Here is a 16,238-nt window from a genome sequence, read left to right as displayed (position 1 = left end):
CTTGGATGCAGGAGGCCCTTGTATGAGGCCAAAGTTCCCTCCCCTGCAGGAAGCTGCCCAGGATCCCTCAGCTGGGGCTCAGGACAGGGAGCAGGACAATCCTGCCATCCCGGAGCCCCGGTCCCTGCCCTCCCAGTGGACACCAGCGGGGCAGCTGCCCCGGCCCCCATCCCAGATGCTGAAGTGCCTCTCCCCAGCCCCGTGCCTCATCTCAGGGGCTCGATAAACATCTGTTGCCATAGAGACTTGCTCGCGCTGCCTTCCCTGCATTGGTTTCACCCAGCAAGATGAAACAAGAGACGCACACTCCACTCAGAAAAACAGGAAGAAAACGTTTGGCTTGAAACCGTATCGGGGGTGGGGGTCAGGCCAGCAGCATGCAGAGTAAATAGCCCATTAGGCAAACAATGGGGAGGCTCTGAAAGGGGAGCCACACGGGCCAGCGCTGCAAATATCATTTAAAATAATATTAATAATGATAGAGCACGGTGACTTTCCCAGTCATCCTGCTGGTGAGCTTGGGACTTTCTGCACAGCTCAGCGCAAACAGCGCCCTGGGCTGTGCCGGCCGTGCCGCTGCAGTACCGAGCGGCGGGCGACGGCTCCCGCGCCGTGCTCACCAGGCAGCAGCAGGGCACGGGGCAGCAGCGGCCGGTGATGGCTGTGGGCCGGGCGGCTGGTAGCGGTGAGCTCCTGCGAGGCTTCAGCATGCCTGGCACGGGGAGGGCTGCCCTCTGCAGCGCTGCTCGGGGACAACACGGAGCCGGAGCTTTACGCGGAACAAGACGGGGCCACGCAGCCCCACTCCTGTGGCCGCTGCAGCCTGGGAGCCCACCAAGCACTCGGCCCGAATTCCAGCCCGGACAGCAGCACGATGCGTGGGCTCGCTTCAAGGGATGCCCTGGAGATTCACATCGTGCACTTGTTTGAATCTTCCAGCCCTCCCCATCCCTCTGACTGTGCAGCCCCGGAATTACGGGTGCTTCTGGTCACAGGGTGAGGCCGATTCTCCCCCTCCACGTGGCTGTGGGGCGGTGTCACCCTGCAGACACCCAGAGCTGGCTCAGTCCAAGCCAACCGGTGACCCCCTGCTCCCCAGCCCAGGAAGTTTCCAGCCCAGCCTCTCCCTCTCCCCATGCAAAATCCAAAATGCAGAAGCCACTCCAAATGCTGTCCTTCTTTGAGTCCTTCCAGCCCTTCCCTTCGCATCTCACACCGTGTACATTCACCGTGTGACATTTCAACCACTCAGCCATCGGACAAACCCCTGCCCGGCCTCACCGGCAAACCTGGTGCTGGTCGGCACTGCTCGGCCGCGGCTGCCTGTGGCCGGGCTCACCAACATTCCTGCTCCGCGAGTGCTGCGCCTCCCCCGCCTCCCATCCCCACGTAATTCATTCCCCACCGCCCCCCCTCCCCAGGGCCGGGGGTCACGCAGCAGGGAGAGGCCTGTTGTGTATTGCATCCCAATTTGCCATGCATTTCCACGCCATTTGCTTCCCTTTCTTTTTCCTGCGCTAGAAAGACGCTCGCTACCCAGGGGTCCAAACTGCTCCAAGACGGCAGCATAACAACAAACATCTCCATACATATATTTATTTATTTACAGCGCACACGCAGCTTGCAGGAAAACTACTGCCTCTCGAAGTGCCCGCGCTGGGGGCAGCGCGCCCTGCGGTGACCGCGCTCCGCCGTGGCCCAGAGGCGAGGGGCTCTCTGCTGTCCCGTGTCGTGCGGCTCCGTCCCCAGCCCTGTACCCAAATGACATGCAGATCTCTGTGCTTCAATTGGCTCACGCCTCGGGAAAACAACCACCATTTGCCCACAACAAACACGGCCACCGGGGCACCCCCCATCCCCCTGAGCTGGCCCCAGCTTCCTCCTCTGGAGCCAGGGATATTGCGGGTCCTCAGCACCCCCCCGGCACCCCCGAGCCCACAGCGCAGGAGGGGAGCACAGGGCACCGCTCTTTTCCCGGTGGCTCCAACACAAAGACAGAGGCCAGGTGTCCCCGCGGACACCACCCCGGCCCCACAGCCTGCCCTCGGGCTCCTCGCACCGCGCTGCCCCGGGTCTGCGCTTCGCAAGCTGCGGGCAGGCAGTGCCACCGCCGTGCCACCGGGTGCTGGAGCACAGCGCTGAGGCACAGCCCGGCCACGGCCACCGCACCAGCAGCGGGCTTCTGCCGCTCCACGCTGCGCTCCACGGCTCTGCACGCTCACACCGAGCACACCTGGGACACGCCGCGGTCGTCGCATCACTGCCCCCACCTGCCAGACCTCGGGGTGTCAGCTCCAAGGGGCAACACGGCATGTCCCTTCTGAGCAGAGGGGCCGTCACCCCCAAGAAATCCCACTCCAGTCGGCAACAAGACGAGCAAGAAGCACCTTCCTCTCACAGCACGGCCACCGAGGGCTGCAGCCCAGGCAAGCCCCAGCCCCTGCCCCAAAAGACCGGCAGCGTCCCCGCTCCGTGCAGCAAGGAGCTGCTCGGTCAGTGCCTCAAAGCCACGGGCTGTGGGCACAACCTTACACTGCCACTGGGAGAAAAGAAGCACAGAAAGACTTCCAAGCTGATATTCAGTATTTTGCTGACAGGGATTTAACTGCAGCTTCAACTTCTGCTTGCCACAGCGGGCCATGTAGTCCCATGGCAGGACTGGGGAGCAAGACAAAAATCCTGCACTGCTTCACCTCTTGGAAACTATCCTGTGAAAATTTTCCTGGCCAGAGACCCCCACGCTCTCTACTAAAGCCCTGCTTGCTCTGCCCTTTCCAAAGTCCTCCAGTCCACCAGAAGCATCATTAACTGCATCCAAAGGTTCTGCTCTTTGGGTGAAGCACCTTCCTCTGACAAGGAATGCTCCCTCCTTCACCTGAGCGCCGCACACCCCCGCTACCAGCACCACACACTATACACGGCATTCCTGGGATGTCTGACATGCTTGGGAAGAGCTACAACATTATATTCCACCAGATTAGTTAAGGAGTCGGAATCTCATTATTAAGACGCCAGAAGTTTTCTCAGTGACTGCCGAGGTTATTGGCTTCGCTGCCACTTAGCCCTGCTGGTGCTACCACGATATTACTGCGCACTCCCAAATCCCTCAGAGGTGAAGCCTCCTTCGGGGACGGGGACTCTGAACCCAGCACAAAGGCAGCCCGGGGAGGGCTCTGGGTATTTCCTCCTGCATCCCCCTGCAGCTCTGCCCCCAGCAGAAGGCAGAGGCACGGAGCCCCTATGGCGTCGGGGGGGGCCCTCGCCACTGCTGCCCAGGAAGGCGCCGCCGCTGGGACCTGGCAGAGCCAGGAGCGGGGAATGTGCCGCTGGGCGAGGGGCTGGGACCCCCCTGCTGGGTGAGGGGCTGGGACCCCCCTGCCTTCAGTCACAGCCCCGGCCCGCGCGGTCCTGGTCCCACCCAGCACCTGCGCTCCCTGCCCTTTCGAGGGGAGCTGCAGGCAGCAGCAGATGGCAAAAGGGCAGTGGCAAGAGGCGCTCGAGCACGGTTTTATTTTTTTTGTCACTAAAACATCCCGAAATGACGAAGAGAAAGGCGGGCTGTGCCGGGCCAGCACCCGCCGGCACCAGGGAGGGGCAGGCAGCTACGCTTGCATTGCTGAGCCCGCAACAAAAGATCAGACTAGCAATGTAAAAACTCATGAGATTTTAACATATAAAAAAGTGGGATTTTTTTTGTTCACTTCCTGTTTTTGCTACTCTTTAAAGCCACAAGTTCAGTCTGTCAGTGCTTATATTGATTTGTTCTCTTTCTTTTCCTTTCTTTTCTTTTTCTTTTCTGAGAAAAAAAAAAAGTGAGATTTTTCATTTAACCACACGGCTCAAGGACCTGGAGCTTTATTAGACATCAAATAATGGGAAACCTGTGATCAAGCTGAGAAAACGGCCACACCAACCCGGACTGCGGCCATGGCTCGGAGTGCCTTTGTGCTTCGAGGAGACACTCGCTCTGCCCTCGGGCACCCAAGATGGTTTTTAAACTACGCAAAATAACTGCAGCTCCAAATGGAAGCGGGCGCAGTGCACGCCGCAGCCCGGGTGCAGACCAGACAGCTCGCTCGCACATTCCCAGTAACCCCCCGGGGATGGGATGGAGAGCAGATCTCCAGCCCAGCCTGCAGAAGGTGACCGGGGCGCAAGGCAGAGCTTTTCCCACCACTCGCGATGGGAACTTGGATCGGCAGCAACGCGGAGGCGTGCGCCGGCACACGCGTGGCGCGCTGGACGCACGGCGGTGGGGAAACCCGGTTATTCTGGAAATGAAGTGGACGGTGCTGGCCACGAGGGGTCATACACGAAGCTGCTGAGACAACCGCACCTCAGACACATCCAACGCTGCCCGCTCAGCCCCCGGCGAGACCCCAACGCCAGAGGTCCGCCGCCACCTCCTAACCTCGCTTCCCCGAGGCTCAGCGAGCAGGCGAACAAAGCACCTGCACCCAGCCCAGCCTCCTCCTCGCTGCTCAGGGAAAGAAGCAAACAGTCACTGCATTTCTGCATCCTCCCCAGGCGCTCTGCAACACCGAGGGGCAGCCGAACAGCCGGGAGAGGAGCCCACCCAGTGCTGCAGGAACCCGGGCTTATTTCCTCGGGTACTTCTCTGGCCGTGCCTGCGAGCCAGATGGAGGCAGCTCGAGCCTGACATTCCTCGCCCGGCGCGGTCACTCGAGCTGCCACATAAAACGCCGTGAATGCCGTATTGTGCGCGCACACGGCTCGTGTGTGCGGGGATGGAAAGTCTCGCACGTTTTTTTGCTAAAATTTAAGACGTGCTGCACACAAAGACCAGAGCTGATGAAAGCTAAATTAACTTTAAAGAACGAAAAAAAGCGCGGCGCTGGGTTACATTTCCATGTCACGTTTGGCTTAAAAAAAAAAAAAAAAAAAACCCGCTTCTAACTATTCTTGTCGTCAGCGAACAAAACCAGTCAAAAGAAAACAATAAGATGCGGCATGACCCGACACCAGGGGAGCGCCTAGGAAGGACTCGGCGCCCCAACGCCTCCCCTGTCCAGGGGCAGCGGCCCCCCGCCGCCCCCCCCCCCGCAGGGGCTCCCCCGCCACGCCGCCGCCCGCAGCGGGGACACCGCAACGCCCGGCCGCAGCCCGCGGAGGCGCAGAGCGGCTCGCCCAGCCCAGCGTCGCTTACCGGAGGCGGCGGTCCCGGGGGGGGTCTGAGCGGCAGCCCCGCGGGCAGGACACCCCATCGCCCGGGGCTGGGGGGGGGGGCCCCGCTCAGTCCGTGCACGCCGCGGGCGCCGAAGCGTTCGGGCTACGGAAATTTCATTTCCCCGCGGCCGCCGCGCGGCTGCTCGCAGGCTCCGGGCCCGCGGTGGCGAACTCCCCGCGGTGCTGACTCATCTTCTTCATGCCCGTGAAGCACCGAGCCCGGCGCTCCACGCCCACAGCCGCCGTGCGGCGGCCGCTCCCGCTGCCCTGCCCGCCCCGGGGCGCGGGGCCGCGGCGCGCTCCTTGGCGCGGCCCGGCTCGGCCCGGCTCGGCTCGGCTGGGCGGCGGGGAAACGATTCCGGACCGGGCGCTACCTGGCCGCGAGCCCGCGGGCTGGCACCGCGGCACGGATGGCCCCGCCGGACGGCCCCCCCCCCGCCCCGCCGGCCTTTATTCGCTCGCCGAGCGGTTCGGAACCACAACCTCGGCTCCGGCACCGACCGGGGGCTGCGCGGGGGCTGCGTCCCCGTGCCCCGGGGCTGCCCCGCGCCGCTTTGTCCCCGGCCACGCCGCGGCCCGGAGCCGGTGGCCGAGCCCGGCCGGGACCGGGATGCTCGGGGCGGGACGGCGCCGGCACCGCGCCGACACCGGGCGGACACCGGGCGGGACCGGGCCGGCTCTCGGCTCCCCCCGGGCTGCGCTGGGAGCCCCGCAGCAGCCCCGCACCGTGCGGGCCGTGCCGAGCCGTGCCGGGCCGTGCCCAGCCGAGCCAGCCCTGCCGCACACGCCGCCAGCCGGCCCCGCGCCCAGGGGAACAAAGCGCCGCGCTGCGGCTCTGCGCGCCCGCACCGGGCCGAACCGGGCCGGGCCGAACCGGGCCAGCCCCTGCCCATTGTCCCCGGGCCGGGCCGGGCCGGGCCGGGCCGCCCCCCGCGCGGGCAGGAAGGGGAGGGGTCGCGGCAGACAATGCCTCCCCCCCCCCCCCGCGCCGTCACGGCCCGCCCTCCGCTCCCCATTGGCCGGCGGGGAATTTGGGGAGCCCCCCCCTTCCCCCCCCGCCGGGGGCGCGCGCGTCGCATTGTGCCGGGGGGCGCGCGGGGATGGGGGGGCGGGGGCGCGCGCGGCCGCCGTCGGGGGCGCGCCCGGGGGCTCCCCTTGTGTGTGCGTGCGTGCGGGGCCGCGGCCGGGGCCGGGGCCGGAGCGGGGCCGGCCGGCGCCATGGAGGAGCTGAGCAGCGTGGGAGAGCAGGTCTTCGCCGCCGAGTGCATCCTCAGCAAGCGGCTCCGCAAGGTGGGCCCCCGCCGCGCCCCCCCCCCCCCCCGCGCCCCCGGCCCCGCCGCCGCCGCTAACGCGCCTCTCTGTGCCTCTCTCCGCAGGGCAAGCTGGAGTACCTGGTCAAGTGGCGGGGCTGGTCCTCCAAGTGAGCGGGGCGCGGGGCCGGGGGGGGGGCGCGGGGCGGTGCGGGGCGCGGGGGGCCGCCCGCCCGGCCGCTTTTGTTCGGGCCGCGCCGCTCCTTTTGTTTACAAATAAGCGCGGCCGCGGCCCGGCCCTCCCCGCCGCCGCGTGGGGCTGAGCTCCCCCCCCCCGGGCCGGGCCGGCGCCCCCCCGGCGGGCAGGCACCGGCCGCGCGTCCCCCTCCCGCCCGCTCCCCCGGGATGCGCGGGGCTCGCCTCGAGCGGCGCCGCCGAGGCCGCCCCCGGCCCGCGCCCCCCCGGCCCCTCGCCCCCGGCCGTCGGTGCCGAGACGCCCCGGGCCCCGACGGCGCCCCGAGCCCGGCCACCTCCGTCCCCATCGCCGCCGCCGTGAGAAGCGCGGGGCCCGGAGCCGGGTCCTCGGGCCGGGGCTCGCGGAGGGCCCGGTTGTCCTCGGCTGAACTCCCCGGGGCCCGGCCGGTAACGGGGAGGGGGGGCGGCGAGCGGCGGTCCCGTGCTCTCGCCCAGTCCCGTCTTCTGTTCCAGGCACAACAGCTGGGAACCCGAGGAGAACATCCTTGATCCGAGACTGCTCCTCGCTTTCCAAAAGAAGTGAGCAAACCATAAATATTTCTAAACGAACGATAAAGTCAATTAACTTCTAATTGGCCGCGCGTGCGGTGGAAGTTGTGGAAACAACAGAGCGAGGCTCTCCGTGCCTTTTGTGGCACGGCTCTTTTGTTCATCTCCTGAAATTACAGTTCGGGTCCACCTAGGACGGCTCTCCCCAGGCTGGGTAAACACGGAGAATTTATGGCCCTGTGCACAATCTGTTTGTGCTCTCGCCGTACAATGGGCGCACGGCAGCCCCCAGCAGAGACCTTTAGCTCTGGTTCCCCGACCAGCAGCCGGGGCCTCGGCCGGGCTTGGGGGGTGACCGCACGCCCAGGTGGGGAGACGGCTCCTACGGCTCCGGAAATGGTGGACTCGGAAAGGCACCAGCGTGTATTTACGGAGGGCATAGCTGCGAGAGGGGTGAGGAAGTAATGGGTGGGAGAAAATGGTGTCCTCTGCCAGAGCCGGGCTACGACACGGAGCCGAGCTGTGAGCTGCAATTGTTCTGCAGCTATTATACACCGGGAGTCAGGCATGGAGATAGAAAAGTAGCCAGCTGGCTACGTTGAGCACAGTGCTGCCAAATATTTTGGCTCCGTATTAATAAAAATCATTAAAGTTTATGATAGGATTTAATTATAACTCGTTTCTGGAGCCATTTTTTCAAGAATAGAAGCTGGTGGTTATTGCAGACAGCACGGGTTTAATCAGCCATATGTATTACAGCTTAACACTGTCCTTTTTAAATGGAGAAACACCAAATGGTATCGTGACCTGAACACGGTCTCGGTGCGGTCACCCTGGGCTTTGCGTGGCTGTCGGCCCGGGCCACCACCTCCCCGCCAAGGATGCAGCAGAGGTAAAATGAGCCCGGTGAAAGAGAGAAAGCTGGGATCCCAGGGAGAGCCTTCGCTGTTCCTCCGCGCAGCGGCTGGCCTGCTCCTCGCAGGGAAGGGGAAGCACAGCTCTGCGAGTGTGTAAATAAGGAAGGGCTCAGCAGAGACCGTTCGGATGCATCCGTTGGCCTGTTCCCATTCTGCCGGCAAAGCAGCAAATTTCGCTGCGAATTGGAAAAGTCGCTGGCTCGGGGTGGGCAACGCTGTGGTGCATCGCTGACCACTGGAAGCTTCTTGCGGTGGGAGTGTTCTTGTAGCGAACGAGGACGCAAACAAACAGCTCTGCCTCGCTGCCGGAGCCGCCCCAGTTCCCCGGGCCCTGCAAGGCGCGGGCTGAGCGCCCGCGGATCAGGAAGCCACTCCCAGGGGCAGCGTTACAAAAACCGAGGCCTCTTTTTGGAAGGTCTGTGGCTGGCTCCAGTCGAACAAAGGTACCAGGACTAGGGCAGCCATCGGGAAGGTGTTGCATGGCGAACGGAGCTGTTTGCTAAATACATTTCAGCCACCCATGCAGTTCAGTCCCATGTTTTATGCAAGAGACTTTTTCTTTTCATCTCTCCGCCAGTATATCAGGGCAAATGCTTTCTTGCTGAGCCAGCTGAATATCCTGATGCCTGGACAGCCATCTTTGTCCACCATTTTTGTAGCCCTTTCCTCAGTTTGTAGTTCTTTTTTCTTCACTTTCTTGGCCCGAGTCTTCCAGTCGCTGTAGGTCATCTGGCAGAGCAATGCTCAGAGCTGGGGGACGGGCTCCTGGTGTTTTCATTCCAAAGCTGCTGCTGAGGTGCACAGCTGCCTGACGTATTTTAAATACTGATAGCGATGTGTGGCCCCAAAATGTTGGAAATGGTTGTGGAAGGGAAGGGTGCTGCTACCTGGCCCGGCCCAGGTACCCCACGGGGAGGCTGCAGGTTATGGGACACCTTCCAGCTGCTGCTCAGAGCGGAGCAGAACCTACAGCATCAGAGCAGGATTTTTTTTAATAACAGAAGAAAGGGAGGAATCAGTTGTTATGTGTTTTTTTTTGTTTGTTTGTTTTTGTTCATTTGGTTTTTTTTGCAGGCTTAGTCCTTAATCTTTTTTTGTGATTTTTTTTTTTTCCAGGGAACACGAGAAAGAAGTGCAGAACCGCAAGAGAGGCAAGCGGCCCAGGGGCAGGCCCAGGAAACACGTGGTGAGTCCTGGAGGCGGTGGAAATCCACAGCAGAGACAGCACTGGAGAGGCTCTGACCCTGAGGGGCACCAGCGGGTGTCTGTCCCACAGCACGGTGTCGTGGGCGCTAAGCCTCCGGAGGGTGGCGAAGACACGGCAGTGCCTGCGGACCCTGTTGTAGAGGCTTTGCAGAGTGCAGGGATGGGCAGCTGGACGGGGATGCCTGCAGGAGGGCTTCTCTTTGTCACTGGTCTGGTGGTGGTGTAGAAAGAGACGGAGCAGTTCCCGGGCACCAGGTCCCGCCTGGTGTTTGCGCCTGGCCGGTGCCGTAGTGCACGCTCCTTGGTTCATTTTATGGCAGAGGTCGCGTGTCATCCAGGGAGAGCAGCTCGGGTAACACAGGGAAGGAACCTGTGTGCTTGTCCAGGGCACCCAGCCAGACCACGCTGGAGGATTTGCAGTGTCCATAACTGTTCTTTGATAATTTGTCTTCACTCTTTCCCTGTCCCTCCTCATTGCTTCTTAGGAACCAGAGATGCCCTCAAAAAGTAAGTCAAGTAGCTCCTCTTCCTCAACATCCTCCTCTTCTTCCTCCTCCGATGAAGAGGATGAAAGCGACCTGGAAGCAAAGAGAGGTCCCCGCAGCAGAGAGACTCACCCGGTACCCCAGAAGAAAGCTCAGATCCTGGTGGCAAAGCCAGAAATGAAAGACACTTCCAGAAAGAAGCGTGGGCGGAAACCTCTCCCCCCAGAGCAGAAGGCAGCTCGGAGGACTGTGAACTTGACAAAGGTGCTGAAAACGTCCCGCAAGGAGGTGGGGGGCAGCGCCAAGCTGATGGGGAAGCTGCAGCCCCAGCACAGCACGCAGGGCTCAGGGATGGCTGTGCTGAAGGAAGCGCCGGGCACCCTGGCTGGGCTCAGCTCCGGAGGGTCCTCGGCAGAAAACCTTCCCAACATGATGAAGAGCGGCTCCACCAGCCCGAACCGGGCCATCAGCTGGCAGAGCTCCATCGTGCACTACATGAACAGGATGTCCCAAAACCAGAGCTCGGCAGAAACCTCACCCCTGAGCAGGCTCGCGCTGAAGTCGCAGGCATCGAGCAAGAGTGGCTTAGGGCTGGACTTAAAAATGAGGAACCAGAAAGGATCTGGGGAGCTTGGGCTGACCATGCAGGGAGCCAAGGCTGCCAAGGTTCCCAGTGGTGGTGCTGGAGGGGACCAGAAGTCTGGGTTCGCTGCAGGAGCCCAGATGCTGCACAACGGCAGCAAGACACCTGCGAGCTCGGCTGTGCCCGGGAGCCAACTGGCGTCCAGTCAGGAGCTGAACCTCCAAGCTTTAAACTTGCAGAGCGTCAAAAACGGGCAGAACGCAGCCGGGGGGAGCAGCCTCCCTCGCCACGCGTGCAGCGCCCTGTCCAAAAGCGCCGGTGCAGCGGCGAGTGCGGGTGCCGCCATCGCGAAGGGCGGCGGAGCCGGTGCCGGATCGAATGCTGCCAGCGTGGGGGACAGCAGCAAGAGCGAGAAGCAGGCGCACAGGGTGGTCGCTGGCGAGAGGGACTCGGCCAAGGGCGGCACAGCCAGCACGCAAGAGGGGCACGGGGCCCCCGAGAGCCGCAAGCCAGCCGCCCTCTCCGAAGTGAGCACAGGCGAAGAGACCAGCTCGGACTCGGATCGGGATTCTGCTTCCTTCCCCGGCGTGGGTCAGAACATGTCCGTCTCCATCCAGACCAGCCAGGACTGGAAGCCCACCCGCAGCCTGATCGAGCACGTCTTCGTCACGGACGTCACCGCTAACCTGATCACAGTGACGGTCAAGGAGTCCCCCACCAGCGTCGGGTTTTTCAACCTGCGGCAATACTGAGCCAGGGAGCGGGAGAGGAGGGAGGCAGTGCCCGGGCCTCTCCCTTAGCCTTGCCCAGCTCTCCCGTCAGGTTTTTCTTTCTTTAGGTGAACGCCCCGTGGCAGGGAGTCGCATGGTGACCATCCGCCCCTGCCAGCGGCTGCCTCCGTTCTCTGCAGCGTGGCGCCCAGTGCTGCAGGCAGTGCCAGCTCGGACACTGTCTGCAGCACCCACGCACACCCCGCGAGACCTGTTGAGACTTGTGCTCAGAGGGCCTGGGAAACGTACGGTGAAACCCGCTCAGAAGTGCCAGCGCGCGAGGGAGTCCCTCCCTGCTGCCCTTCGTCCCGCCAGAGCCGGCGCCCCACGCAGAGGGGCCGGCGCCGCGGGCCAGGAGCAGAGGCGTTATCGTGCTGCTGGGAGGTGACGGGCCGGCAAATTCTGAGCCAGGCTTCACCGTACACGGCTCTCCCTGCTTGGCAGCTTGAAATGGCAGAACGTGCAGTGTAGGGCTCTGGTGGCAGGGAGAAGGGGTGGAGGGGCCGCGCGCCAGGCTGACGCTCGGGAGAGGAAAGGAGAGGAAAGGAGAGCCTCTTCTCTCCTCTGGGCGCGCCGTGAATCCACCTGCAAGCTGCGAGGACAGTCACAAGTCGATCCAAATAGACAGCTGGTGCTCCCAGCACCCGAGGGCTGGGGGGGTGGCTGTGGTACGGGGGTTTTTCAGGGTACATTAAGTCCAGCCACCCCCCTGGGCTAGGTCAGTTCCAATGATGGTGAAGTCCACGATGCCTCCATCGTGGTTTCCAGCTGATAAGGAAATATTGTTTACATTTTTTACTAAGGGAAAAACCTTTTTTAGAGGGAGGGGAATAAACCCAGTCTAGCAAAGGCTGAATGGTGAGACACTGATGAGACAGGGGTCTCGTGGTGATGAGACATGATGAAAGATGCCTCTTTGAGAGCAAGGGGCGACGGGCAGCAGGCATCGAGTCCAGCTGAGGGGCTGTACAGCCCAGTGAGCCCAGAGCCGCTCCCCTGCTTCGTCCTGGCCTCGTAGCGCCTCGGCCTCACACTCAGCAGCGTCCAGGCACTTGCAGGGACCAAGCTGGGGAGTATTTTTTAAGTCTTGCAGAGCACGCAAACTCTCTTGACAGCAGGTAGGTTGGTGCTGTGACTCCCAGTTGGCTGAGGTTGGTGCTGGAGTTAGGCTAAAAAGCAGCTGGACCCAGTGCTGCTGTCAAGCCCCGTGCCTTGGATGCTCGTCGGTGTCGAATCGTGCTCATCATCCCCATTTTTCTCCAGCTGGAGGGCTCGGGACCGGCAAAGGACAACGCCTGCCCGGGTTGCCTAGAGCAGTCAGCAGCAGGCACCCACTGCTGCCGCCCCCCCGGGCTGTGCCTCCAGGAGCGGCATCTTCGGCGGCCACCTCGCCCTCCGGTCCCGAGCCAGCAGCTGGGTTGTTAATTTTGGCTTGTAATTGCAACCAATAATGGCTTTTTTACTGAGGTCTTTTTCCCTGCTATAGATTACTCTTACAAGCCAAAATTAACAGCAGTAGTTCAGGCAGAGTTTAATAGCATTTGAGGTCATTTGAGTTCTGTTAATGCTGAACTCCTTCTCTGGAGAAGATGCAAAGCCTGCCGTCTGCCAGGTCTCTGGGTACGTTATTAGGAAGTGCCTCCAGGGTCTGCGCCATGGCTCGGGGCGGCTGCAGGCACGGCGTCAGCACGGCTCATCGCTCGCCGGACCACACTGCCCTGCCACAGGGCCGAGCATCTTATTGTGCCGCGGACAGGGGCACTTGCAGCGTCGGTACCCGCAGGAGAGCAGAGAGGAAAAAAGACCAAATGAGGGGTACGCGTTTCTGAACCCCCAATGCATCAGACCACCACAGCCGCATTGGCTGCCGGTGGTGCAATTCTCAGGTGAAATGAAAAACCAGCGATGGCAGCGTTTGCTGCCTGGGTGCGAAAGGGACGTTGTTCCCTGTGTGGTGGCTGCCGTCTTCTCCAGGAAAAGCTCCCGTAAGCTAGAAACGGTTTCCCTTAGCTTTTTATTTAATCCGCAGCCATCCCGTTGGTCATGGCTTTGAGATGGTTTTGTTCTAGAGCCTGAGCGCAGCATCCTACGGGAGCTGATGGCGAGCTGGGGCGGGCCAGGGGGTATCCCTGTAGCTCCTGTGCAGTTGTCCCCATGCGCAGCCATGCTGCCTTGAATGTCACTTCACCACGGTGCCGGGCAGCTGGGGACCAGGGGGATTTGCTGCAAGCCGCCTGCAGAAGGCCTCGTGCAGCCCTGTGCCTGCAGCGGGCTGGGCGCTGCTCCGCGAGGCAAAGGGCCCCGGGGAAGAGGTGAGCCTCAGGTGAGCTTCATCCACGGACGGGGTTCCTGAAGGACAGTTTCCGTGGAGCTCCACGATGCCAAAATGTCAGTCTGTTATGTTTACCTTGTGGTCTTTAATGTTGCCAAACGACATAACTGTTGCTTTGAAAAGTCCAAGGAAACATCAGCCTGTGTTAGCAGAAACGAGTGCCCCAGGCGCGGCCTCCGCTGGGGCTGGGGGTATGCGGTTCTGGGAGGGGAACCGAGGGGTTTGTGGGACCTCAGAGGCAATGCCCGGCTCTCTTCCCCACACACCAAATGTTTGCTAGTTGGCCTTTGCAAATCCAAACTAAATGACGATGTGCCTTTTGCAACTGTCCTTATTTCAGCCTTGTCCGTGACACCGGTCCTTCGACAGGTTTGTGCCTATGCAAAGCTGGGTGGTCGCAGGGTGCTTGGGGACAGCCGCGACCCCGGCGGGGAGAGGTGCCTCGGGTCCTCGGCAGGACGCCCAGCCCCGAGTGCCGGAGGTGGCTGACGGATGCTCCCGAGGGGAAGCCAGCCCGGCAGGGATGCTCTTGCCTAGGATGGGATGTGGGGGCTGGTGTCCCGAGGTGGCTGCCGAAGGGGAAAAGCATTTGAGGATGGTCTGAGAAAGGGTCAGGCACTCAGCATCCCCAGAAGGTGCATGAAATGAGACGCGAGGGCAGATGGCGTGTTCATTGCTCACCAGCTCCGAGGAGGCTGCTCCCTCCAGAGTGCCCCATCACAGCCCCAATGCCTTTCTCCTTCTGGCAGCTTGCCCCGGGCCAGGCTGACGCCCCCCCAGGCTGACACCCTCCTGGGGGGGCGAGCGGCCCCACAGCGGCTTCACCCAGCGTCCCCAGGCATTGCCCTAGGTAGCGGCAGGACTCTGCTGTCACCGCTTTAGCTATTGTGCCTTTCTGCTCACCAGCTGGTTCGATTCCAAAGGTTTAAGAATGGTGAAAATGATAATCCAGAAATTTTTCTAAACTTCATCTCATCCCTCCCCCCTTCCCCAGCCCCTCCTGACCTCGTGTTTCAGGACCTTGACTCTCCCAGCAGCGCTGGCGTGCGTCTGAGTGAAAGGTTTGTGTTGAAGTTTGCCTCTCAAAGGCACATTATGTGAGTGATTTACGGTAATCTTTTGTGGACAGAGGTTGAAAGCTGATGCAGACCGTGTTTACCAGTCAGTGCCATTAGTATTCAAGGTCTACCTTTTTATTTTTTATTTTAAGTTTGCTGCTATGGGTTTGAGTGTTCAGTTGTGTGTCAAACAACCAATTAAAGGTTTGTCACTTGTCATTTTCTAAGGGGTTTCCGATGTGGAAAGTCCTGCAGTATTTGTATATTGAATGGATATTTTCTCCAGGCATAATCTGGTTAAGTATACTTGTTGTTTTCCATTGGACTGGAAGAGGTGGCCAATTCAGCCATCTTCCTTAGAAGCCTAGTATATTTTTATATATATATATTTGTACCAAAAAAAAAAAAAATGGAGCTCGTGGAAGGACGGGAATGGTTTCAGGGGGTTCAGTTTGCTTTGAGTTTCTGATCTGGGTGTGAAGGGCTCCAGAGCGGGAGAGGTTTTTACTGAAAGAAATTGGGTGAAAACAAACAATTGTTCTTGTAACTTGCGCCAGTCACTGGTCTGATTTGTATGTTTTAATTAAAGAGAGAGCCAAATCGTTCCTGTATGACACTTATAATTGCTTTAAACTACAGCTGTTTGTTTGCTTTTATTTTCAGAGAACAAAAGTTGGAGATGTTATTACCCTGGGAAAGCCTAAGTGCTTTGCTGGAGCAGGACAGCCGCCCGGCCCGCCGAGCGACGCGGGGCTCCCTGGGCCGCGGTCACCCTCACGCCAGCTCGCTCGCGGCCCGTGCGGTGTGGTTTCTGGTGCTTCTGGACACTCGTGCTAGTTTAGACCTCTAGGCTACTTTTAATTTATTTGCAGGAAAACACTAGGAGATGCTACGTCGGGCGGGGTTTTTTTTTTTTTGTATAACTTTTCCACTGCTCTTTTTTTAGTATATCAATAAATATTTTGTTTAACTTTCCAGCCTGCTGTGCTCACTGTGCCGGCCCGAGCAGGGGGAGGCAGCGCGGGAGCCCCGCTGCTGCCTTGCGACCCCGCATCCCCCCGGGGCCCCGCGTTCCTTCCCGCTCCGGGAGGCTGCGGGGAGCCCCGGCCCGGTGCTCCCCAGCCCCGCGGGACCCGGGGTCGGGCGAGGGAAGGCTGAGGGGAAGCGGAGCCGTGAAACCGCCCCCCCCCCGCCTCCTCCCCGGGCCCGGGCCCCGGCTCCTCCCGGCCGGCGGGAGGCTGAGCGGGGCGCAGGGGGGGCGCCGGGGCTGGGGTTGGGGCTGGGGCTGCGGCGGCCCCGGGCTCTCAGGTGCCTCCGCTCCGCTCCCCCCCCGGCCCCGGGAGCCGCCCCGCACGTGCTGGATGGAGCCGGGCCGGGGGCGGCGGCCGCCGGGAGCCGCGGGGCGCGCAGCGGGCACGGCCGGCCTGGGGAGGGCGCTGCGCGGCCGCGGACGGGCCCGGGCGACGGCGCCTTCCCGGGCCCGGCCGCCGTGGAGGGGCTGGGGGCGAAGCGGCCCCGAGACGGGCCGAGCCCGGGCCCTGGGCTCCGCCGTCGGGGCTCCCGTCGGGGCGGCCGCGGAGCGGAGGTTCCCGGGGCGGAGGGGGGGGGGGGGGCGCGGGGAGCGGAGCCTCCGGGGCGGGGGGCGGCGGGGGGGCGTCCGAAACGCCGGGGGGGCGGGGGGGCTGGGCTCCTCGGGCCGCGTCCCG

The 16,238-nt window shown here is 61.9% G+C and overlaps 2 protein-coding genes across 12 annotated transcripts in view; one reads left to right on the top strand and one right to left on the bottom strand.

Moving 5' to 3' along the window:
• The window catches only part of RBFOX3 (RNA binding fox-1 homolog 3), a 175,332-nt gene extending 169,778 nt beyond the window's left edge, over positions 1–5,554 (bottom strand). For 4 of the 11 annotated variants that reach the window (XM_066980215.1, XM_066980212.1, XM_066980211.1 and 1 more), the window contains exon 1: positions 5,168–5,514. The gene's annotated coding sequence lies outside the window, so the exon portion shown is untranslated. Of the gene's footprint in view, positions 1–5,167 lie in introns of all 11 variants that reach the window. The other 7 variants (XM_066980219.1, XM_066980222.1, XM_066980218.1 and 4 more) reach the window with 5 other exon arrangements.
• A 731-nt stretch (positions 5,555–6,285) lies between these two features.
• CBX2 (chromobox 2) lies at positions 6,286–15,509 on the top strand. Its single transcript, XM_066980210.1, has 5 exons — positions 6,286–6,477; positions 6,564–6,607; positions 7,146–7,211; positions 9,215–9,284; positions 9,790–15,509. The coding sequence occupies exons 1-5, from the start codon at positions 6,406–6,408 to the stop codon at positions 11,122–11,124; spliced, it is 1,587 nt and encodes a 528-aa protein (XP_066836311.1). The 5' UTR covers positions 6,286–6,405; the 3' UTR covers positions 11,125–15,509.
• The last annotated feature ends 729 nt before the right edge of the window (positions 15,510–16,238 follow it).

The sequence above is a fragment of the Anser cygnoides genome, chromosome 19 (genome assembly GCF_040182565.1).
Source record: "Anser cygnoides isolate HZ-2024a breed goose chromosome 19, Taihu_goose_T2T_genome, whole genome shotgun sequence".
NCBI classification, from domain to species: Eukaryota; Metazoa; Chordata; class Aves; order Anseriformes; family Anatidae; genus Anser; species Anser cygnoides.
The sequence above is the reverse complement of the archived record's forward strand: the minus strand, read 5'-3'. Positions and strand labels throughout refer to the sequence as shown.